Here is a 24,871-nt window from a genome sequence, read left to right on the forward strand (position 1 = left end):
CAATTTTTTTAAGTCTGTGTGCTTCGAATATTGATGTTAAGGTTTTAAGGCTAGACAAAAGCTGCTGCGCTACGATATTAAGTTTCAAAAGAACAATTACGTTGCAATGTTTAATTGTTTCACGTTGTATTTGTAATATTGCTGAATATTCTATCGATTAAATAATTATTGAATATTAAATAAAAACGCTATGTCTCATATTTATTTGGTGTGTTTTATTTTTGGTATATTCTTTATTATCCTTTTAGCAGTGAGAACTTAAGGTGATTGGTGAATTCCAAATGCAGGGGCGGAGGCAGGAGTATGTGTTTGTAGGAACTAGTACATCGCAAAACGTTTAATTTCTTCATGCTAGCCCTGCACACACAAATTATTAATTGATCTCATTGCACACAAAGCCTCCAAATTAACCATACCAATTTCAAAAGGAAAATAAAACACACAGTTTCTAACTATAGTTTATTAACAAAAATATAAAAAAGTTCTTAACGAAAAAATACAAAACAATAAGTCCTCGTAAATTACATTGTGTTGTAATAATGACGTAGAGCCAACTTTAACCAAGACTCGTTCGGCCCCTAGACCAGTAAAATCCGCAAGCGTTGATGCCAATTATAAAGTGGTCAAATTTAAAGAATTGATCTGATACAACTTTCTGTGATGTAATTTCAATATATTTGAGCGATTGCTGACATCGTCAACACTTGCAGACTCTTATGTTATTTGTCTAAATAGACTTGTTTAATCTTTAAATTGATAAACAGTGTTATTTTAAAGACAAAGGCCACATACTGTTGTCATCATTCATCATTGGCCTAGCTTTTTCCCAACTATGTTGGGGTCGGCTACCAGTCCAACCGGTTTCAGCTAAGTACCAGTGTTTTACAAGGAGCGACTGCCTATCTGACCTCCTCAACCCAGTTACCTGGGCAACACGATACCCCTTGGTTAGACTGACTGGCCACATACTGTTGTATACATATTAAAAGGTGGAATACGTTAGTTCAAATATTGTCTTTACCAAAATCTAAAGGTCTGTTTCTAATGCCCGACTAGTTTCAAAAAGGTACAAGATCGGAATCCATTTTTATTTTTATTGATTCTATTTTTATATTCAATTGATTTATAATTTAAAATTTAATTTGTTATTGCTGTCTATTTTTAAATTAACAATGTTTTTCTTAAAGCAAGGTTTGTGAATGTAGGTACAATTGGATATTTTTTCACCTTTTATCCAGTTACACTTGTCCCGGTTTCTGGAAGGCTGGTCAATATTAAAAGTAGTAAATTTAGTCAAAATTCAAGTCAAGTACTGTCACATTGTTAGTCTTAATACAATCAAAGTCGGATAGATCATTAGCCTTTCAGTAACCGGAAAGTTTGTCTTGCAATGAAAATTCTTCAAATAAGAAATCATTTTTATCGAATATACTAACCTTTACATCATATGATTTCTTAATCAAATTATTTTCATTAATAATAAAACTTAAAAACTAAAAATGCTTACACTTACTATGGCATTTTAATAATAATTTCTTAATTGCTCTTATGATGGGATAACAAATTGAAAATAAGCATTTAATTAAAGAATAAATAAGTTAAATAAATTAGATAAGTCTTTACTTTGGTGGTAAAAATACACGCCTCATGAAATTTCTTGTTTAATTGACAATCGTAGTATTATTAACATACCCAACCTACTTGGCAATCGTAACACGTTAAAATTAAAATAATCCTTTTTTTTAATTAAAATGAGAAAACGCGTTGATATAATTATTTTTTGACTGGGAGTAAACAGAAAAGCTTCTACAAAGGTATCATGAGTAAAAAAGTATAAAAGGTAAGTTAATTAATGCGATTATTCTTCAATGTATGACTTGATCTTGATTGTCGTCACAGGGAATCGAACTCCGACACGTCACTTGTCTGGAAATAACATAGAAACTTCGTGATGTTAGTCTGTAAGGTATATGTCTATGGGCCTTAGTAGCCTGATAATAAAATGATTTATTGTTATAATATTTTTAACGGAAAGAAAATCGTTAAATCCCGATGAGTCAAGAGCTTCAAAGCAAGAGCAAGAGTCAACCTTTCTAGCCAACTACGTGAACACACAAACGTATTTTATATTTATAACAAAAGAAAAAAATAAAAATAATCAACTCTATTTCACAAGTCGTAAGTTGAATTAAAGATTCTACAGTGTACTTAGAACATCTCAAATATTTAAAAATATTCCCAAAAAGAGTGTCAAGGTACAAACTACAAGAGGGAGAAAAATGATAGTGTGTGGTACCCACAAGGTCTGGTTTGTAGAGGTGAACGTGCGGCAGAAGGAAGGTGGAGCCAAGGTCCCGCTCAGCCATCGTGTTAGCCTCCTGGGGACATGCAAGAGTGTCAGTAAAGAGGTGAGAGGCAAGTGCTGTACTAAGAGACATGTGTGGAAGAGAGACGAAGCTACATCACTCTAGACCGTTTTACTTTAGAGGTGGTGCTTAATATGAAATATACGATGAGTTTGAGCTCATCCCTGTCTTATTGACTTACAAGGATAAGGAGTGGATTGGAGAAACGTGTGCTGCAGTTCTTTGGGTTTTAATTGAAAAGACTCATTTTATATGTGATTGTCAACATTCTTCAGCAATGGATGCATAAACAAAAGAGGTAGATTTGAATGTAACTTTTTTTTAGAAAATTACGTTTTTGTCCAAAACTATGTATATTTTTATATTCACACAATATTATCATGCTGGTGCAAAACGTGTTTTAGTGCAGTATAAATATTCTAACCCAATTCAATTTGTTCTAAAGAAAATTTACAACTAATTGTTGAAACAGGATGACCATAAAATAAAAGCGAGACAAAATCAAAAACACAAATTTATAAGGAAAGGTGGTTTTGATAGATGAGGTATAAGATTCAGTTAGGAGTACCTGGTGTGTTAGTCGTGTTGATGAAGCTGCTCTCCCGGTGCTGGCTGGTAGAGTTCCACCAACAGATCTAGCTTCTGACAGAGTCCTGAATGATACAGATGAGAATTAAGATAGTGTAGTTGAATCTATAGATTTGAAAGGGATGGGACTTATACTAGTGGACAATAAGGACAAAATGATGACGATTGAATAATGTCATGATATCTTGTTAATCCTGATGGACTTATACAAGAAAAAAATTGTCTTAAGTGACTTTCTCAGGTCATTTGACATTGAATACAAGCGTTAGAATTTCCAAGTAAATTCAATTGAGAGGGAACTTTGGGGTCGATTTTAATTGGAAAAACCTGTCTATAGGCTTTTTGTTCTTATCATCTACCACTTACAGTTCCCCTAATCTTCTTTCAGCGTCTGTCCATTCAGATAAATCTTCTTGACTGGAATTGAAAACATTAACTCAAATTAGTGTTGCAACATTCTTGATTTTTTAGAAATCGATTGTATACTTACCAATTTTCGATTTATTGCGCCTAAAAGACACATCATTACCTAGTGATTCTTTATTTTCATAATATATTTTACAAAATGCAATATTCTTAAATTTTCTTTTACATTACCTATAAGATTTCCTCAATGTATCGAAACGTGATAATTCAGCCTCTAGGTCTCCCTTGTTGACTGAAGACATATCATCCCGATCGTCTTTCATAGCTGCTTCATCAGGCCTTATTGTAGTCGAGACTTTGAAACCAGCTGATACTAAAGCTCCTAAAACATTATATTAATTAGTTCTTTTATTATTAATATTTCCTTTAAAAAAACGTCTTCTTTTTAAGGAGATTAACCTTTGTTTTATGGTGGTTTTCATCATCCGTGAGGTGGATGTATGTGAAATCCTTGTTTGTGTGTGGGAGTCATTATCTTTATTAAGCCGACATCAAAATAAAATAAGGTTTCTCAACAAGCTTGTCACTTACCTTGCTTATTATGTCTGTCTTTGTTGGCACTGTACGAAGATTCTAAGCTATGTTTGCGTCTCATCTGTAAGAGAAACAAATTTGTAATGTTAGCTAAAATATTTTGAACTGAGGTTTTTTTTACCGCCGTACTATTTTGTATAGGCTACAACATCCTCAAGTTCCTTGCTTAATCTCACCTCATCATTGGTGTTTGTTGCTCCAGATTCCAAGTAACTGATCAGTTTTGCTTCGCTGCTCATTTCGAGACTTCGTTTTCTTGAAATATTTTCACGACTGCAATTTAAAAAAGGTTTATTTTCGTTACTTTTAAATCGGTAAACTCTATGTCCCATCATGCGGTTTTTTCATATAGCTTTTAGCAGCATTCGGCTTACAGCTTTTGAAAACAAAGACGATAAATTCATTTTTTTTTCACTTTATGTTTGATATGTCAGAACAAATAAGAGATGAACTTTCACTTTAATATGTAAAATGCATTCTCTAATAATTTTATCTTTATCATTCACTCAATCACTACAGTCAAAAATCGATTATTTCGAAAATCTGTTGAAATGTCTTCAATCATACAATCGATCTGAGTCAAAACCTGTTGCCATGTATGTATCTCACAGATTCATCTAAAACCACCAAATAGTGATCTCGAATACAGTTTATACAAAGTACCTGTCCCCATGATGCGTGTGCAGCCGTGCGCGAGGGATCATGACGGAAGGTCCGGCGGAGGAGGGGGGCGGGGGCGCCTCGTGCTGCGGGGGATCCGACATCACGCACTTCTTGTTACTCGTGGATGGTCTCTGGAAGTTGAAAATTTGTTAGTCGTAAAAAAATAATATATTTAACTTTTTTTGGATGGACAGTAAAGTGATTTTTCAGTTGTAAATATAAGCCTTTTTGACTTCGGCTGGGTTTGCAGAAAAGTTTAACGATGTTCAGCTTGGGTTGAACGTTTTTCACACAAAGAAACAGATTCTAATTTTTGTTAAAAGAGAGAATTTCTAGTTTGACGTGTCTTTCTGTCTGTCTGTGGCGTCATTGCTCCCGGAAAGATTTGCCGGCTTAAAATCTTATCTTGCATTTTCTTTTTGTCAGTAGTTTGATAATAAATCATCAAGACTCTTTAATTCTCTCAATAATTTACTCGTAGTTTGCAAATAACATTTAGTAATTTTAGTATTAATGTTAGTCTTACCTTAGCTGGCATGTACGGTAGAGACGCATTTTGTACGCTAGAGGTGTCACCCGACTCCCCTCGCTCGCTGATCAACGCGCGTCTGTCCGCTCTCTGCTTTGAAGGCATGGCGCCCTGGAAAACCATGATAGGAAAATAATTAGTCATCCGACAAACAATATTAATAACAACTAATTAAAATTTTATACAACTTTTTTATCTCAAAGTTTCCACCAGTCTAATACACGCATTCTTCTTTAAATGACTAATTATGTTCATAACGATTGCTAAATTTCCCTAAATTAGAAATAAGTTTGCAAAATTGTCTTAAAAGTTACTTATACTTCTGCTAACCCCTGGGCCCAGCTGAAAATGATCTCGCAAGCACTTTAAAATCAAATTAAAAAAAAAACATCCTACGATGAATCCAGGGTATAAACTATCCGTGTACCAAGTTGCGTCTAAATCCGTTTAATGGTTTTTGCTTTAAAGATTAACAAACATCCATACCTACAAACTTTCGTATTCATAATATGACTTGTAGGATATACCTGATGCAAACTCGGCATGCCTTGGATACAGGCTACAATGGAGCGCTGTGGTCGTGGCGCCCGTCGTGACCGTCGCGAACACGCCAGCACCGCGCACACAGCCAGCACCACCGTCAGGAGAGCACCACATACCACCAGCGAGATTAGTACCACTGAAAACATTATATGGAAAAATTAATTATAGGGTTGGTAGAACTGTAATACCAGACTTTGACAGAAATGGCATGTCTTTTACTTATTTTAGGAAAGACAAAAGACGCTACAATTAATTTGACCAGGAATTCAAAGCAAATCTTTAGCCGTTTAATAGCTAACAGTCTGTTTATTACTTCAATTAATGTAAACATGTCATTATTTTTCAGCAGCTCAGCATCTTAATAAATTTCAGTAAAAATAAAAAAGGTAATAAACTTTTATCCCCACGCGTGAATAATATTATATATAGAATGATAGTATTAAATTATGTAAAAGTTATATTAGTAAATAGTACCTACAAATGGAAAAATAAATAGAATGGCGGAAATACGTACCCTTCAGGTTGATCTGGCAGACACTGCCCGCGTACCACTGGAAGCATTCGCATAGGACTCTGCGGTCATCTCTCGAGTAGCAGGCGCCGTGGTAGTTGCAGCGCTCACAACCAACCGACTCAGCTGCGAAGGTAAGATAAATGAGGATTGATACCAAGGTTACAGCGAATACAAGATTTTTTAAAAACGTTATGGTGCTTTAAATGGGTACTGTGCTTTTGCTGATTTTTTAATTTTTGGAGGCATATTAACGGTATCAGAAAACATTTGTCATACATTTAAACATAATATTATGCAGCTGATTAAGGAATGTGAAAAAAAACCGGCTAAGTGCAATCTGTCTTATTATCCCGGGAAGCCAAGCAGCGGGCAGCGGAACCTTACCAAAACTGCTAGTCTTTGAATCCTATTTTAACCTATGGTTTCGGAAGCCTCAAAAGAAGTTCTAAAATCCAGAAGTGACAAGTCACTTGTATAGTACATACCTGAACAAATTCTGCCAGGATACAACGAGTTGACACTGAGGTCTGCAAAACCTTCAAGACAACTGCAAGTGTAGGTCCCGCGCAGGTTGAAGCACTGCGCATGCTCCGAACAGTCGTGGAACTGGCCACTGACACACTCGTCGAAATCTAAAATAAGAAGAAACAGAAAGATAAATGACAAGCCGACTTTGACATGAAGATGCTTTTTTGTCGTTTTATAAACAGTATATATTTTTTTAATTTTAAAATGTAAATGTAAGGTCGTAAGGTACAGTTTTTTACGCAAAAACATATTTTTTTAATATTTTAGGCTTGGTAAAGCTATATGTTTTATGGGTCTCGGTATTCAATGTATGGAAAATGGGTGTCATATCAAAAAATATCGATTGAATCAGTTGTAGTGTAGTGCTTATAGTACTCACCGCTAACATCAAGTTTATCCATCAACTCGCTCGCAGCATACACCTTAGTGCCTCCCAAATTGTAATAATGATTTCTCAGATATTTCTCAATCACCTCCTTGAGACGACTTTCATGAGCATTGTCTGAAAGCTGTAGAAATTCATATAGATTGGAGTTCGGTTATTTTTCAGTTACAAAAAAAAATACGTCGAAATTTTTCATAGTTACCTGAACGTAGAAATCAGACATGACCCCTTGATACATTTCTCCTTCAGGGCTCTTCAACTCAACTGGCTGGAATGCCGTGATATGGACCCCATGGTACACATCCCTAAGGTCTGATTGCATTACCATCCTCGTGATACCTTCATGAGTAGCCACCGCTAAAGCTTGGTACTCTTTACTGGTGTTGTCTGCTAGGTTGTTATTGTATTCTAAACGTTCGATTCCTTGTGCTCCAAGGGCTAGCTTGACTGAATAGGTGTATGTTGCTGGAATAAAATAATCAGTGTTTAATTCTTTCATAGCATTTCGTTAAGTTTAGTTTTATAGCAGTAGCTTCTTATAAAGTACTTACGTTTACAGGGTCTATCAGGGAAGATCCTAGCAAATCCAGGTCTGCAGACACATTTCATAATCCCATCAATTCTCTGGCATCGTTCGTTCCTGGAAGCTTCACAGTCTGGTCGACATTCTTTGCCATAACCTGCACCTGCTAAATACCAACAAAAATAATATTAAATCCGATTAATTTATTGTTCAAAATTCAATAAATGCTTACCGTTAGGGTTAACGTTTGTAGTCTCTAAATATGGTGATCCAGCCAGCAATATTTCCCCAAATAGAACATGAGATACTCCATTACTATTGACCTGTTCATTTCTTGTGATGTCGTAGTCTCCAGTTTCTATATCAGTGTTAACAGGCAGTGGAGGAGCCTGGCCACCATTCTGAGATTTATTCATCACAACAAAGAATGTATCATTATCGTTTTCGTGTTCAGTATCATTTTCAATCTTCTGTATAATATTGTCTGTCGTATCTGAGTCTCGGATGATCAGGTTTTCATTTTCTTCAGATGACATTGTTAAGTCATCAAGTGGCACTTTAGTATTTGCAGGTACCTCCTGAGCAGGTGTGGGTTGAACTTGTGGAATAGGTATATGTTTAGTAACTGTCTCTATGATTGTTGTAGGCTGTACCTGTGTATGAACTTCAGTCACGACATCAACTATCGTAGATGTGTGCGTGTTCGTTAAAACAAGTGTTTGTGTAACAGCACCTTCTGATTGGCTGATAAGGCTTGTCTTTGTGTGTGTTACTGTTAATGTGTGTGTCAAGTTTACGTATCCAATACTTGAGACTGTTTTAGGTGGTTCTGATAGAGTCTTAGTTAGAGTAACAACAGTTGTTCTAAATTCAGTTTTAGTAGGTACAATTTCATCGGAAATTTTAACTTCATTGCCTGCATGGTGAGTTGGTTTTATTTTATTGACTTCTTCTAATACGGGAGTTGCAACACTAGAGGAAATATCAACTATAGGAACATTAGATGCTTCCTGTTTCACCATACTACTGATCTCTATTTTAGGTAGAGTAGGTTCAATATTTTCCTTAAGAACTTCAGTTGGCTTGATGAAGTCTTCATCAAGTGATGACTCAGAGCTTTCAATGATGCTTGAGGGCACAACAGTAGGTGGTAATCTCGTAACTGGTCGCACAATCTTCTTGATAGATATATCTCTGCTCGGGTACAAGATTTCTGGACGGGTTATAGTTCTTGAAGGCTTAATTAAAATTGTATTTGGTTTTGGAGGTATTTTGAACTTGCTGGTCGTAGTTTTCTTTTCATCAACACGTACCGGATACGGTTTTCGAGTTCTGTTCTTGTTTCCAAGTGAGAAAACTTTTTTGTCGGTTGTTGTTTCTTCTTGACTTGCGTCAGGTAGAGAATCATTTGCTTCAGTAATAGGTGTTACCTTTGTGGTTGTAGTAGATTCGGTACTTGATTCTTTAGATACCATATCTCCATCTTCTGTAACAGATTTTTCTGAACTGACTTCATCGATATGTTCTGATGATGCCTCATAAGAATCAACGTATTCGGAAGAGGAAACTTCTGTGGAATCGGGAGCCCTTGATGGTTTTGGTGTATCCGGGAATAGTATTGATGTTGGGTTAAAGTTAAAGCTCGATGAGAAATCTATGCCTGATGATGTCAACCAACCCGATGAAATCGGAGTTGGGAAGACAACATTCGGTACTTCGGAGACACTGACTGAGGGAGCTGGTAGTTCATTAATCGGACTAACAACTCTTGATGGAATAGGCTTCCTTGAAGGAGGGAGTAGTTGTGAGGACGGCTGATCTCGGTTGTGAATCGGTCTTCTTATGTTGTTCAGAATATCGTAGGTAGGTCTGTATGTTGAAACTTCATCTCGGTTAACAGGTACTTTTACTGGCTTGTGGGTAGTAATTCTTGGCGGTGTAGGTCTTGTTGGTCGTGTTCTGTATGACGGCGGTGTCCGAGCGGGAACTGGTGGGCGAGGAGTCAATGGCACTCTGGTTGGAAGCCTGATACCTGGCGGCGTTCTTGGTGGTGGAGGACTCATACCCATAATTGTCTCATCGTTGGTCGAAGGCTTGAAATTGTAATCCATAGTCGGTAGCGGTGGTGACAGGTCTATGATCTCACTTGATGAACGATTTATTTCCAAGTTAGATAGTGTGAATGTAGGTAAGTTCGATTTTTCTGTGGCTTTTTCCACAATGAGTGGCTTCTTATCTTGAATATGTACTGTTGAGGTTATAATTGATTCGTTATGAACGTGTGTATTATTAAATTGATTTATGAATATTGGTCTAGGAGGTCTTTTGTATTTGATGTCGGGATCTACAACATAGATGGGCTTTGGTGACGGAACTGGTTTTTTAGTAGGCTCAGGTTTATCCATTTCCTCCCCAATATTCAAATCTATATTAGTATTATTCTCCATCATATGGTTGATCTGCCAATGAGGTTGTTGCAATTGATGATCAAGAACTATTGCGGTATTAATTGTGAATGGCCTTGGTTTGTTGTAAGGATGGTTTTCGTAGATTGGCTTTATAGTATTAGACTGGAAGGTGGTTTTGTTGTAAGCACCAAACGGTTTTTCGGTTTGGGTTCCAGGGTTGAAATTAAAAAGCACTTTGTTGCTTTGATCTTCTTTATTCTTAGGAGGATTAAATACTTCATGCTTTAATAAAGTTATGTCAGTTGAAGTTTTGGGTGTATAAGCCACTTCATTTGAAGAACTCACGACAGGCACTTTCATAGATTCAGAACTGACTTCACCATCTATTTCACCAGGATTCTCTTCTTCTTCTTTACCATCATAAATCACATCAGGGCTTTCATATACTGGTTTTATTTCTTCTGTAGTTGTCTTGGCTGTAGTAGTTTCGTCACTATTATCTCTAATGGGTATATTGTATGTAGGTTGTTTCATGGTACCTAAATTAGATGGAATGTAATTAATATTGAAAGGCTTCGTTGTAAACGGTGTGTTTGTAGAAAATGGTTTCTCTGTTGATTGAGGTTTTGTAAAAGGTTTGCCTACGGTGAAGCCAGAAACGGTCGGTCCATTTTGTGACCAAAAGTCAGAAGGAGGTTTGCCAACACTTGAAATTTTCTGTCCGAAACTCGGTGCATTGTTTTTATCGTTATAGTTATGAATCAAAGGAATGATTTTGCGAGTTGTATCTTCTAGTTTAATGTTATTGATGTTGTTTTCCTTTAGCACACTAGAATACCAGCCATGAGAGTTTGTAGGTACGTTAGGTAACAAATTCGTTGGTGTTACATTACTGGACTCTATGTTATCGGTATATTCAGTGACTGGTTTAACGGGTTCATTTCCCCTTGACGGTGTGGAATGATCATTTATCATCGGGAAATTAGCATGACTATTTAAAGATGGTGGCATCGATGGAATGCGTGTTTCTGTAGTAGTTACTCTATCACCATAATTTTGTGGTTTACGGACATAATTTTGGTTGAAATAGTTATTTCCGATTATAGTAGCCTCAGATGTATCAGTTGAGCTTTTGTTCCATCTGTTATCTCCGACAGTTACTTGTGGCTCTCGAGCTTTGTCATCATAAATTGTTGGTGAATTAACATTGCCTTGTAAATTATAGGTTTCAGGAGGGGAATTATTGTCTTCAACTCTGATAGCAAAATTAGTCCCTATAGGTATATCTGTGTTTAACTGGCCATCATGAGTTGAAGTCCCAACTGGCACAGCAACACTAGATCCGACAACTTGCCCAGATTCAGCATTGCCAGCAACATTGGTAGCCGTATTTAATGTTACAGTGTATGTATTATCTTTCTCGTTACTTCCTATCGGCACAAAGGATTTATTACTTATGTTTGGAGAAGATACAACAGAGAAAGGTTGTTGATGTGCTGGACCCATATTATTGTTGTTTGGACCATTTTGTGGCTGTTGATTGTTTGAATGTTTGTGGTAATTATTGTATGGTGGTGGTGACGGTGGCATTCGAATGGTATATGTAGGAGTGGGTTTACTATTTGGCATCTGGGCTGCGAAATATATTTCTGACGTTACTTTAGGCGGCAGTTGTTCAGGTACGGGATGCTGTATATTCAAAAACACCTTCATGTCTTGTACTGGTTTTGTATGAACAATGGGTCTATGACTGTATGGCTTTGAATTATCATAGATATCCTTATTATAATATTGCGGTTTATTTGATTGAGGTGGAGGGGGTACTGCTAAGTAGTTTTCGTATTCTTTGTCAATGATTTCCTTTCCATTCTTCTGTTTATCTTTTCCTTTTACTTGATTATATTCATCGAATTCACCATTCGTAGGACTGTAAACTTCGGGATCATAAACCGTTATTTGAGGACCAACTTGGACATGAGTTTCTTGATTACTTGTTGGTGGAGGTAATTTGTTGTAGTCAAAAGGTCGTTTATTATCCTTCCATTTCATTTTAACTTCATTTCGAATTGATGGTTCTTGATATTGCGGTACATTAGGTTTGTAGTTTTCTGAAGGAGGATGAACGTTTGGTTTACCCACATATTGTTTGTTATTACTAGGTGCTACATTATGAACATTTGTCATTTGTGGAGCATCAATACTAAAGCTTCCAAAGTATCCTGGTTCAGGGTAAGGCAGAGGATCATCAATATAGTCACCGGTTTTATGAGGTTCTGATGAGCCCGCAAATACTAATGCTGTCGAGCTGCCGTGGGGTATCAAAACATTCGCTACCCTTGAAGGTTGTATGTCAACTAAGAAAGGTTTGTTAGATTCAGTGTTGCTACTAACTGGGAAATTATCTTCAGTCCTTATTTTTGTATTAACTACTTCAGAAGAACTTGGACTGTTATCTGGTATATCATCTGAGTTATCCTCATTAACGGGCTTGTAATCAATATGATGTTGCATCGGAGGATTTGTAGGCTTAGCTAAAGAAGGAATATAATCCAAAAATGCTGGTCTTCCATGGTTACCTAAAACAGTACCAGTATTCTTTATGTGTTCTGTCTTCATTAAATGGTCGTGTATGCTTGCAGGCATTCGATAGGGGTATTTATCGTTAGGTCCTGAGTTTTGAAGATTATGAGCTTGCATTGGTCTCTGCATAGGTCTGTTTACATTAGACTTTTGTTTCGGTGGTTCAGGTGGTCTTAAATCAAAAGAGTCATCATCTTGCGGCTGATCGCTGAGAGGTTTCTCGTGCACTAAATATTGCTCATTAGCGGCTATGAAACTGTCAATGGGAGGTGGGTTGACTGAGTTTTGTAACTTGATTCCACTTGCAGCTAAGGTTAATGGCCCACCTACTGCCGGTTTTCCAACAATGACATCTGAGTTCGCAGTGATTATTTCACCAGGACTAATTGGTATACCACCATTAACTAGAGGACTTTCGTGTACCATTTTAGGTGGCACTATGTGGGCTTTAGGTTGCTTATGTTCGGCCGCCCACGCCAAATTTTGGTGTAATGTAGCATTAGTAAAAACCAATTGAGATTCAGAAGTCTCTAATTCGTCAACTGGTATGTATATTGGAAAATTATTGTGTTTCGGTTCTAAATCATTGTCTACCCTTTTATTTGCATTGTATGCAGTCAATTTGACAGCAGGTCGAACAGTAGTAGTTGTATTTTTTGGTACTGTGTCTTGTCGTTTAATAAAGCCTCCAGTCATTTTCTCGATAACAGGTGCCAATTGTGTCAGACCCTTAATTCCCAGAGTTCCTAACTTTAGCAAGTCAGCTACAACAAATTTGTTTTTGTTAGGTTTTTGGGGTTTGTCTGGCTTAATTTTTTCGGGATTCTTCGTGGTTACTTTATTATTTTTTGGTGGAGCTGGGGCTTGCTCATTTGTTAACAGTTCACTTTCTTCAACGGAATTCGAATCTTTTTCATCTGAGTAGTCACTTACTTCAGTATATTTTTCTACGACTTTATCTGTTGGAGCTACGTGAGAATGTGTTTCATATTCATAAGGCCCGTACTGTGTCTTCTTATCATTGGCATCTTTGTTCGTTGGTCTTAAGTCTAACTTTGTTGCGCCGTATTTTGTCATCTTCACACCATATTTGGTCGAAGATCCAGACATGTCCATATTAGTGTATTTTGATTTTAAACCTTCTGTTTTTGTGTGACTACAAGAGCATGAACTAGTACAAGGTGGGTTACTGACTTCTGATGGTTGGATAAGCTCAAAGCTATCGTCTTCATCACTGTCGATCCGTTTGTCTATCTTTGGGTAACTGCTCATAAACATGTTTGTTGCAGCAGACGGTTGAATGGTCTTGACTTCCATGTATTTGGTCTGAAAATTCACAATTAATTCATTAGAAAATGCAGATTTTCATAGACGACGAAATACAATGGTATAAACTGGTTCATGTTTTTTGGGTGCGTAAGGTTTTAATTTCGGTAATCAATGTTAGATCATACAACTATTGAATGAATAAAGCTTCTAACTACAGTTAAGAGAATACATTTTAGGAGTATAAAAGCTAGGTTAATCTAAATAGGTCTACAAAGGTATATCTAAAAGCTTAAGTCCTCAGGGCCCAGAGCTTGGAATATGGAATCATCCAGGATTTGACCAACCGGGGTCCCAAATCTTACTTTTGTCGGATTTAAATCTGGTATAACATCAGTATCATATAAATTCGTTAAAGATTCAGTCGTGACAACTGATACTATAGTTTCGAACGTTGATATGGCACTTCTTTTGTTTTGGACCACAGTTGTTAAGTATGTGTAGGTGGTCATACAGGTCTTGATGATATAGTTATGTTGCATGAGCTGGTGTAAGGGGAATAGTGCGCTTATGTGCTGACGACTGACGACAGTGGCGACTGCAGATGATAGTAATTGCTTTGACGCTGAAGTTGAGCTGTGGTGCGGTTGTAACGTAGTAGCGTGTATGAGCTTAAGTTTGCGCTGAGAAAAAAGCGTAGATGAAGTTGAAATTGATTCTACAAAAGTTTTTGCTAAGTTTAATTTATCTACTGCAGAAATTGATGAAGTACTAGAGAAAAATTATGATCGATGAACGTTAATTATGACGAATCAAAGTAAATATTTAAATCAGTTAATTACTTGTTTTTTTGGATGAATGAAAGTTGAACTAATGAGTTATTAAGTTCTACAATGTTGTGAACATACCTGCTCTTGCTTTTCTTCTGGATTTTTGTCTTTTACCAAAACTTCTACGCCGTTAGACATTATCCTTGTCGCCAAGTTTTTTAGTCTCCTTTCATCTTCTTCAGACTCTTTCTCAACTAAATCCATGTCTCTTCCCGGTCTCCATGGTGAATTATCATAAACGATACCATTTGTATTAAAAGCTGAAAATTTAAAAATATTATTTTACAAATCGTCTTTGGTTTTCATTTTTTTTTTCAATAATCAAATTAAGTTATAATTACAAATTTTAAAATATTTACATGAAGAACGAGACAAATAGCCCCGTTTTGAAAACTCTACTTATTTGAGAACAAAGAACAATAAATCCTACGTAGTAAAATTAAATAATATGACTAAGAAAATAAAATACAAAGATAAAGACACACTGATCGTGCATTCAGGCAAAACCCAACATGAAGCCCATTCTACAGCGCAAAGTTCTCTGAAAAAATAAAACAACATTTATGTGCAATAATGTTAGTATTACTAAAACTATTTCTACAACTAGTGAGATAGAAATTACAAATATATACTCAAAATACAAATTTCTAAGAATTAAAATAAGTATCAGAGTCTCCAACTATGTATGAATAGTTGTATGAAAACGTCATTGATATTAACCGTTCCAAAGCATGATATTATTGCAATTATGCGGAATCGCGTGTACGACATGCGCGTGCGCCGGTGTCGTTTCGATCATATGAATAATGTTTATAGTTTTTATTGTAATACTTATGTAATTTCTATCTTGAATCACTTTTATTAGTCTTATCTACAATATTTTGTTGTTTATTATTTATTTCTATATCTATGTGTGTTTTAGTGTTTAATAGTTTACTGTTAATATCATTCGCTTTATTTACATGATAGTCGTTAATTCTATTAAAAGCTGCTCTTGGTTAGGCGTTTTCATTATTTTTATCCTTGGATTTATCTTTGAATTTCATCAAAATTGGTTAGATTCGTTTTCAAGAGCATCTTTCATTCGTTATCTATTGATTAAACACTAATTACACTCACCTCCATTTTGGATGTTGCAGGATGTGGATATGGAACCATCCGTCATGGGAAACCTTCGGGTCTTCGAGATTCTGGTGCTGTCCAGTCGTCATCATGTCTTATCGTCAAGTTCAAGTTGGTGATCAGATCATCTACGTCTTATGAGAGCCTACCACCACTTCTTAAAGTGGATACTATAATTGTGGAAGAGAGATGGCGATATACGCCTCTCACGCTTCCACAATCACAATAACATTAGTTTTAGAGGTAGCGGAAGGTCCTTTTAGGTCTGGTCATGTATGATGGTAGGTGAATGAGGTGTTGGGAAGTATTGTGTGATCCATCTTTGTATGTATTTGTTTGTCTCAATGTAAGTGTTATATTTGTAGAAGAGGAGTGAAAAACACATCAATTTTTTATACATTTATTGTTTTAATATTTTAAGTCGTATTTGCAATGTACAGTCGAAGCGAAGGAAGAACGAGTATTAAAAGGTAATTATGATAATCATAATCTAGACTTATTCTTAGGCAGTGAGTAATCGTTACCCATCCAATTTTCCCCAACACATCAAGTATGGTAACATAGGAAATTACATTTTTGGTGAACTTAGAATAACATGTTAATTATCTAGTCAAGTACAAAAGAGTATTTCGTCCTTAAAACTATACTAAATCTATAAGGCACTATTCCATAGTTAACTTACTATGATACAATCGAAATAAATAACTAAACCATTACTATACACCTAACCGTTTGTATCTTTCACGAGACATCGTCAATTGAACTTTGCCTCAGGTCTCTAGTAGCCGACGGGCTCGCTACCCTCACGACGTAAGTTGGTGACGCGTCATATCTAATATGCTTGCTTACTTCTCCTACTATACTCTCAAGACTCTGCGTTTCAACCAGGTTCTCACCTGAGCCGTTATTTAAGTACTTCTGTGTTTCCGAAACATTGTCACTATCTACATAAGAGCCCGTTAGTTCACTGACCGTTGGCAGTATTGATGGCGTAACTTGAACATTGTCATAATATATGGCTTCACGTTTTCTGACAGATTGCGTGTCGTCCGCAACTACTGTCGAGAGAACTGTGCTGAATTCACCAGGATGTCTGCCTGATACGTACAGAGTCACAACACTGGTCTGTTTGGGAGGAGCCACTGGGGCAGGTGCATGTTTTGGTCTAGTTTTTCTAGAACGAGTGGGTGGGGGAGGTGGTGGTGGTGCATCATCCTCCGCATCTATGGCATCTTCTGAGAAGTCTTCGTTACTATTTAAGTCAGAAAGAATGTTTGGTTTGGGACTGTTAGAGAAGATATCATTATTCAAATTGTTTTGCAGGTTTGGAGTTGAAGGACCGTTGAGATTGTTTAGATTCAGACCTCCAGCCAAACCGGCAAGATCCGCTTGACTTAAACCTAGCAACGGATTTGCAGTTTGTAAATTAAAGCTTGGTTGCTGTTGCTGCTGCTGTTGTTGAAGAAGAAGCGGTAGCAATAAAGAGTTGAACTGAGGTGGAGGACCTAAGGCAGTGGGAGTGGTGACAATAGTCTCAGTTAGGAATTCAGTTGCCGTTATAACATTAGTAGTAGGATCAACAATAGTAGTCAAAATAGCTTTGCCCTTAAATGTGATAGGTAAAACTGTTTCCCTAGCATCAGTAACCGTTGTTACGTAGGTAGTAGTGCGAGTTTTGTATTCAGTTACTGGAGTTTGTACTATTGGTTGTTGGGGAAGTAGTCCCTGTCCTTGCAAAGCCAGGAGTGGGTTTATCTGAGGTTGTTGATTACCTAGCAATAACTGTGACAGCAACAGATTTGCTAATGGTACGTTCGAGTTGATTTCGGGTGCTATTGTCTGCGTTACTGCCTCTACATTGTAAACTGTACTTGGGATCACGTGAGAGAAAGACGTTTTACGTCCTCGAATAGTAGTGGGTGTAAAGATGACCGTTGTTGTGGGAGTATCGTGTAAAACATATTTAATAATTTTGGTAGCTCCATTGTCACCGAGTTCTGTAGACTCAGCAGCCAAAACAAGTTGTTGATTACCCAGAGGTCCGATTGAAGTTGATACCTGGTTCAGCAAGAGAGTTTCAATTCTAGATGTTGCCGATAGCAAGTTTTTGTATTCAGTGATTTTGCCGTTCACAATTGGCACTGTCACTTCTGTGGGTATTTGGTGTGTGATGGTAATCTTTCCATCGTTCAAAATGTTGTTGGCATTAAACCGTTCGCCACTGAAGTTCTCGAAGGAACTCCTTTGCCTGCTGTTAGCTCTGCTTGTAGTTGTGCGCGTTCGTGATCGTCCTCCTGAGCTTCGAGAAGTGCTTGTCCTAGCACCTGACGAATTCTTAAGTCTTGGGGACTTTGGTCTGGATGCAGATGTGGTTGTCCTAGACGACGGCCGCGAAGACTTTCCTCTTCTGTAAGCTGGCGATGATGTAGTAGTTGTTGTTCGACTTTCTCCACGCACAATAAACGGTTGCCTTGCTCCAGATTTAGCGGATGTTGCAGTTGTTGTTCGCGTATTGGAAGTGCGACCATTGTAACGATTTCCAGGTCTTACTTTCTGAGTTGTTGGTTCTTCGGTTTCGGGTTCGGGACGCCGTGTTGTGGAAGACTTAGTGCCTGGTCGTCTGAAATTAGAATACTTTCTGCTACCATAATCGACTTGACGTTTGGTACGCCTCCTAAAAGCAAATGGCCTTATTTGTACTATGTTCCTTTTCGGAGGAGAGGTGGATGGCTGTGCTACCTGACGTTCTTTTCTGTCTGATGAGTCATAATCATTATCTTCTTCAAAGTCCTCTTCTTCCAAAAGTTCTTCGCTGTCTTCTACTTTCTGTTCGTCTTCTTTAATTTCTTCTTCTGGTTCTGGGTCAGGTTGCTTGAACAAGTTTCTTCTTGGGAACAGAGCATTTGGTCTCTGTCTTCTCAGTGACAGCAGTGGGTTAGATGTAGATCTAGTTGTTGACCGTTTAGTTGTAGTTGTTAGTCTACCACGAGGTGTGACAGCGCGTCTCGAAGAAGCTGTTGTAGACCTTGGAGTAATAGCGGTTCCTGGTTGTCTGGCAATAGGTGGCCTTCTGAATCTAGAAAGGGGATTGTTCGTTGTTCTTGCAGGACTTTCTGTAATCCTGTCCAGAGCTTCAGTTGCGCTTTCGTCAGGGTTTGTTTCAAAAGTTTCCTCATTCTGGTCAGAAAGTGAATACGGTACGGTATTAGAGGGTTTGACACTAAAACCGGGAAGTCTTGACGATGCTGTCGGTCTGACCCTTGGAACCGCAGATCTACTGATGTAATCTAAACTGTTACCTCGAGCTGAACTCGACCTGAAACCAGTTCTCCTTGAAGTAGGTTGAATACTGCCTCTTTGATTAAAACCTCCTGGCCTAGATGCTGCTGGCGCATTAGCTGATGGGTTATTGACACTACTACGACCAGGGAACCTCTTTCCAGCACTTGCAGAACCTGGGCTAGCTGGTTGTTTCCTGTTGCCACTATATCCTGATGGTTTAACAGATTTTAAGCTTGGAGTAGCAGTTATTACTGGAGGTGTGAAGTCAGCACGAGTAATTGTTGTAGCGCCACCAGATAGTGGTACTCGTTTAGGTATAAATGTTGGTCTATTCCGAGAAGCAAATGGTATAATCACTGGTGTAGTCGAAGGCTTTTTCGGTGTGAATGTAAGACGGGATTTCTTTCTTGTATTTACACTATCGTCTTCCTCTTCTTCCGATTCCTGTACATTTTCTGATGCAGGCTCTGGTGCTTCCGCAACAGAACTTTCAATCACTTCGGGTGTAGGGCTTATAATTGAACTTTCCGTCGTTGTTGTACTAGTACTACTGCTAGTCGAGCCAGAGTCAACAGCAAGTGTTTTATTGTCGTTTGTTACAACAGTCGAGTCACCCGATATGACAGCTACTTGAGAGAATATTATCTTTTTCTCTGGAGCTGGTGTACTCGGCTTTTCTTCTGGTTTCACTTCAGCAAATAAGTTATCAATGTAGGTGCCGAGTAGAACAGTAGATGGTATGGAAGAAGCATCAGGCAATTTAGTAGGAACGATCGCCTCCTTGACCACGGTCGGTGTGATATGTGGTTTCTCACCATTATCCTGAATCAAATTCTGATCTGCTGGTCCGACGGGCACTTTTCTTCCAAGTTGATTGTCTTCGACCAATTTGGTGTTGTCAATAATATTTGTCACTGTCTCCAAGCTACTCCTGATCTGAGATGTGTTACCTGCGTAGAAGGTTGTGAAATATGTGTAAGTCGTATAGAACGTGGCTTTACCATCATCTGGTTCAAGACTATCTGTGACTAGTGATGGCTTGAGTTCAACTTCGAGATCTTTGGGAGGTAACACACTTTCTACATCAATTGGCGTGGTATCAATGGGACTGATCGTAGCAACAGGCTGTGCTACAGGTGTTATTACGTTTGATACTATTTCTTCGCGGCTTGTGATTGTCGTTGACTTGTCTTTGTAAAGAGTAGTCCAATAGGTAAACGTTGTGTAATAAGTAATTGGCAGGCTTTCTTCTTCAGGTTCCTTGTTAGGCATTATAGTTTCAGTAACTACGTTGGTAATAGTTTCTAATCGGCTTTTAACTTTGCTAGAGTCCTTACCAATATACATGGTGGTGAAGTAAGTGAAAGTTGTATAACTTGTCTGAAGTAAGAGAGTAGGTGATGGTAAAATCTCTTCGATATTACTTTCCGAACTTATTTGGTCATCCAATATGATGTTGTTATTATCCAAGAACTTCCTTTCGCCTTTGGAAGATGATGATTTTACATCGGTGACAAAAGAGTTTTCAGATTCTAGAGGATTCGATTCAACACTGAATAACATATCAACTTCAATTGGTGATGGATCAGGAGTAACGTCTGATTTTGTCTCTCCACGTTCATTACTTTGTTCCATACTCACGCTCTTTTCCATAGAAGCGGTATCTTCTTGATTAGCGGGCTGTTCCATTTTGATTTGTTTGCAATTTCTGAAGTCAAATTGAGCTCTTGTACTCTCAGCGGCCAATGGATTAGCTTTTGTGGGAATCAATTCGTCAGGTCCCACGTAATTAGTATAAACCTCATTTCTACTGCACACATTAGCATCTGTACCAACGTAGATGGTCGTAAAGAAAGTGTAAGTTGTGTAATAAGTTTTTACAGCATCGGGCTTAATGCTCGCTACAACATCTTCGCCTAATGATGGAGTGGGTGTCTGAGAACTGTAAATGTCATCAACCTCTACAGACTCAATTACGTCTTTATTCTTAACAAGATCAATGATGCTATTAATCGCAAATGATTCTGTAGGACGACCAATACCCACGCTAGTTGGCGCAATCTCATCCTCGTTAAAGGCACCTAATAATGTTGGATCTAGTTTCGACAGATCAATCGTTGTAGTAATGATATTAGTGACAACCGATTTATGACTGGCGACGCTCGAGGTTTGGTCTCCGAAGAATGTAGTTAGATAAGTATAAGTTGTGTAAAGTGTTTTGTAAATGACGTCAATTTCGTTTTCTTGGTCTTCTTCTTCTTGAACTGTTGTTGGCTTTTCTGTAGTAGTGGTCGTGTGTTCGGTACTTATAGACATTTCTACGTGCTCACTGGTCGTAATTCTCTCAGTGGTTGTCGTTGTTGTTGTTGTTGTAGGTTCCTTCTCTTCAACAGATTCTTCGACCGCTTCTTCACTGCTTTGCTCAGCTGTACTAGTATTTTGTTCTTCGCGAGTAGTAGTCTGTGCTTCCTCTTGTTGCTGTGGTGTTGTTTTAGGAGCTTCTGTTGTTGGTTCTGGCTCCACAGGAGGTCTATAAGGTTCTTCAGTAATAGGTTCTGGAAGCTTTAGTTTAGTTTCAACTGAGTAATTAACATCGACGTTGACAACTGCCGTGGGTTCAATGTCCATATTAGTTCTACATACAACATTGGTTAAGTAACCTACATTGCTTTCAACGACCACGTCAGATTTAATAGATGTAGTTGTTTCCGTGCTCTCTAAAGGAATGAAATATGTTGTTAAGTAAGTCAAAGTCTTGTAAGCTGTAGTCATAGTAGATTGCGTTTCGAAGCCTTCAGTACAGACTACGTCTTCCTGAGTGTCCTCGTTTGTTTCTTCCTGTGTGTCAGGTATGAATTTAGATTCAGTTGTTGTCTCCAATTCTTCAGATGACTCTTCACTGTGACCACTTTCTGTGGTTGTCATAAAGTCTGCTGGCATTTCGGTCGTAAATTCTTCCTCTTCTTCTTCTTCAGATTTTTCAGTTACTTCGGCAGCAGTGTTTTCAGATTCTTCTTCGGAATTAGTAAATAATTCAGTCATATCACTTTCTGTGACAGCAGATTCTTTAGGTGCTTCGAGGATTGTAGATGATGGAGACAATGTCTCTAGAGGTTCAGTTGCTTGTGAATATTCGGGAATCGGTATAACGCCCAAGTCATCCGTGGTACGAGTGCTTTCTGTTGTTACTACAGGAGATTCTGAAGGTTGGATCACATCTAAATTAAAGTCGAACCCATTGTTGTATTGAACGTTTATAGAATCAGGTAACTTATCGTCAACTTCATAGAGAACCTTTTTCAAACTTTCTTCGTCATTGAATAAAGCTTTTTCGGACCTATTTTCGTCAACTACGGCAGGACCAGTTATTCTGGTTGGAGTTGGAGCTTCGTGAGCCTTGTACGTAGAGGAAGCAACAGGAATGTCGGCGGCAAGGAAAGTTATTTTGGTAGACAATTTGTCAATTCGGTTGGCAGAAGGGAAAACGTTAACTTCGTCAGGGTTTTGGGGTCGGCTAGTCTCAGTGTTAGGGGTAAATATAATGACGGTATCACCAACTACAGTCGTGAAGTCAGCAAAGCCGGCGTAAGTAAATGTTTTCTTAGCTCTAGGTTCGCTTTTTTGCCCAAATAGCTTTTTGGGCAGTTTCGTTTGCTGCGCCGCCTGCTGCTGAGGCCGACGTGACTCGACATTATCAATATAATAAAATATCGGCGAGAATTCGTTCTTTATAGTAAATGTCGGTAAATCGTAATTAGGTTTAACCTTAACTACATTTGTTTCATCTAAAACCTCTACTTTAGGACGTTGTTCCACTTGTATCGGTTCTGCAGGCGGTTCGTATGCCTTGCTCTGTCTATTTACGGTATTAACATTATTTACTATGGATGGCTCTACAATAAAATCGAACTTTTTGTCGTTATCGATGGATGGACCGTCAAGGAAGTTCAAAGCCTCATTTTGAACGTACCGAGGTATTTCTTTGTAAGGCTGTACTCGGCGTCCAACAGGTTCCTCAAAGATTTGATTTTCAGTTGGACTGTCAGGAGCAGATGGACTCCAGAACTTAAAACTCTCAGTAGCTGGTTTACTAGGGTAAACTATTTCCATTTTGCTGCTAGGAGCTAAATAATCAGTATTTTTAAGAATGAACTTTTCGGGATCAATGAAGCCTAGATCTTGCTTGACGTTCCATTCGCCATCGAAAACGGAATGCGCTCGAGTGGGCTGAACAATAACAGGGTCTTCTACATTTGTCGGCTTATTGTAAAGTACGAGAGAAGACTTCGTTAGGAGTTGGGCGTAAATGCGGCCATTATCTAAAGTGGTGCCCAGGATCTGGGTGGCGTACTCCGTGGTGACACCATCCTGGATAAAAGTCCGCGCCGTTGACGTCAACAGGCCGATGAGTGGTTTCACGCTGTGGTACCTTCCGATCTTCGTGTTATAGTCATTCCTCTTCTGGTTAACTAGGAGGACGGTCAAGTCTGCTGTCAAGTCATGGTCAGCGTCAAGTGGGTAGGATGTCGGAGGAGCGTTATATTTTACAAAGTCCATTTGAGTTGTTCCACGACCCACAGGATTAAAATGAAAGAGAAAGAAAAAACATACAATTAATAATGCGATATAAATAGAATAGAAATAGATGCTAATAGGAACAATTTGCATACAGTTAGCACTAATTTTTTACAGCGTTTTCGAATTTCATATCGAGGTTTATGATGTAGTGATCGTTTTATTCAAGCGGGTTATAGTTTTAAACGGCAATTAGCGATTATTAAGTATCAAATTATACAGTAATTTACTAACAATTTGAATTGTTTTAATTTAACTAACATCAGAAACCTCTCTCAAATATACATTCAAGACTTTTGTTAATAGATTTTGGAAAAGTTATTTTAGAAAAGTTTAAAAGATATGCAATTAGGTACTTGTTTGACAACAAAATGCGTTTTAGAAAGAATTGCTTGCTGTACTTTAGCATTCAGAAAATCATTCAAGCGAAGATTATTTTTACAGAAGTAGGAATGTGGGTTGTACGAGCACTTACCCCTGTTTTCGGGAACACCTTCTCTTTTTATCCTTGAAGACTCTATTTGATCGTCATTGTTTACATCTGAAACAAAAAACATACAATTCAATAAATTATTTAACACAAAACCTTATGTCTTTATTCATGACATGTGTTATTTATGATAATATGGCATTTATTATAATAAATAACACGGCATGTCATTTGTCCGAGATGAACTTCTATACTTAACCGATTTTAATCAAATTTTCTTGATGCACCTTATTTTTGTCTGTGGGCGACTGTTAGGCGATAGAAGTTCGCCGAGTCAGCTACTTGTGATATCATCAGGTAATGAATATAATTTTCAAAAAATCTATAGGCGCCATTTAAACTAAAAATTACGATCACACTTGACGTGTCTGTTACGCTGTATGACATCTGTCAAAAATGTCAACTGAGAACTGACAGAGAATAAACGTTGAGTAATACTGTTAAACTTCATGTCAAAAACTGTTTTTCATTGTTTGTATTTTGATTAACTAATAATGTTACAGTAGTTACATAGATACAGTCACGATCTGAAGATTGACAACCGATTATATTGTTGTAAAATCGGATATTGAGAAACAGACGGACGCTTTCTAAAATTATTAATAATAAGTAATATTTTTGAAATGGTTTTATTCCGCTTTCTTTCCTACGTAGTGACATATTATTTTGTCATAAAATTATGAGTATGTATTGTACCACTGTACACGTTAAGTTTATAG

At 37.7% G+C, this 24,871-nt stretch overlaps 1 protein-coding gene across 1 annotated transcript; it reads right to left on the reverse strand.

Moving 5' to 3' along the window:
• Positions 1 to 1,864: 1,864 nt before the first annotated feature.
• Positions 1,865 to 24,128, reverse strand: LOC113498182. Its single transcript, XM_026878124.1, has 19 exons — positions 16,551 to 24,128; positions 15,803 to 15,891; positions 14,762 to 14,943; positions 7,832 to 13,913; positions 7,628 to 7,765; positions 7,279 to 7,541; positions 7,071 to 7,200; positions 6,649 to 6,795; positions 6,164 to 6,286; positions 5,634 to 5,785; positions 5,104 to 5,217; positions 4,578 to 4,708; positions 4,091 to 4,187; positions 3,912 to 3,975; positions 3,552 to 3,702; positions 3,321 to 3,371; positions 2,935 to 3,019; positions 2,301 to 2,378; positions 1,865 to 1,926 (listed from the first exon to the last, which is right to left on the reverse strand). Exons 1-19 carry the CDS (start codon positions 23,753 to 23,755, stop codon positions 1,894 to 1,896), a joined length of 15,315 nt encoding a protein of 5,104 aa, XP_026733925.1. The 5' UTR covers positions 23,756 to 24,128; the 3' UTR covers positions 1,865 to 1,893.
• Between the last annotated feature and the right edge of the window lie 743 nt (positions 24,129 to 24,871).

The sequence above is a fragment of the Trichoplusia ni genome, chromosome 10 (genome assembly GCF_003590095.1).
Source record: "Trichoplusia ni isolate ovarian cell line Hi5 chromosome 10, tn1, whole genome shotgun sequence".
In the NCBI taxonomy this organism is placed as follows: Eukaryota; Metazoa; Arthropoda; class Insecta; order Lepidoptera; family Noctuidae; genus Trichoplusia; species Trichoplusia ni.

Bases quoted from the DNA above. Each gene is read 5' to 3' on its own strand.
- LOC113498182 (XM_026878124.1), bottom strand. From the start codon at position 23,755: ATGCAAATTGTTCCTATTAGCATCTATTTCTATTCTATTTATATCGCA. The intron at 7,542-7,627 runs GTAAGTACTTTA...ATTTTATTCCAG, and splicing joins CCCTGATAGACCCTGTAAAC to CAACATACACCTATTCAGTC. The intron at 3,020-3,320 runs GTAAGTGGTAGA...TGTATCATTCAG, and splicing joins GAAAGAAGATTAGGGGAACT to GACTCTGTCAGAAGCTAGAT.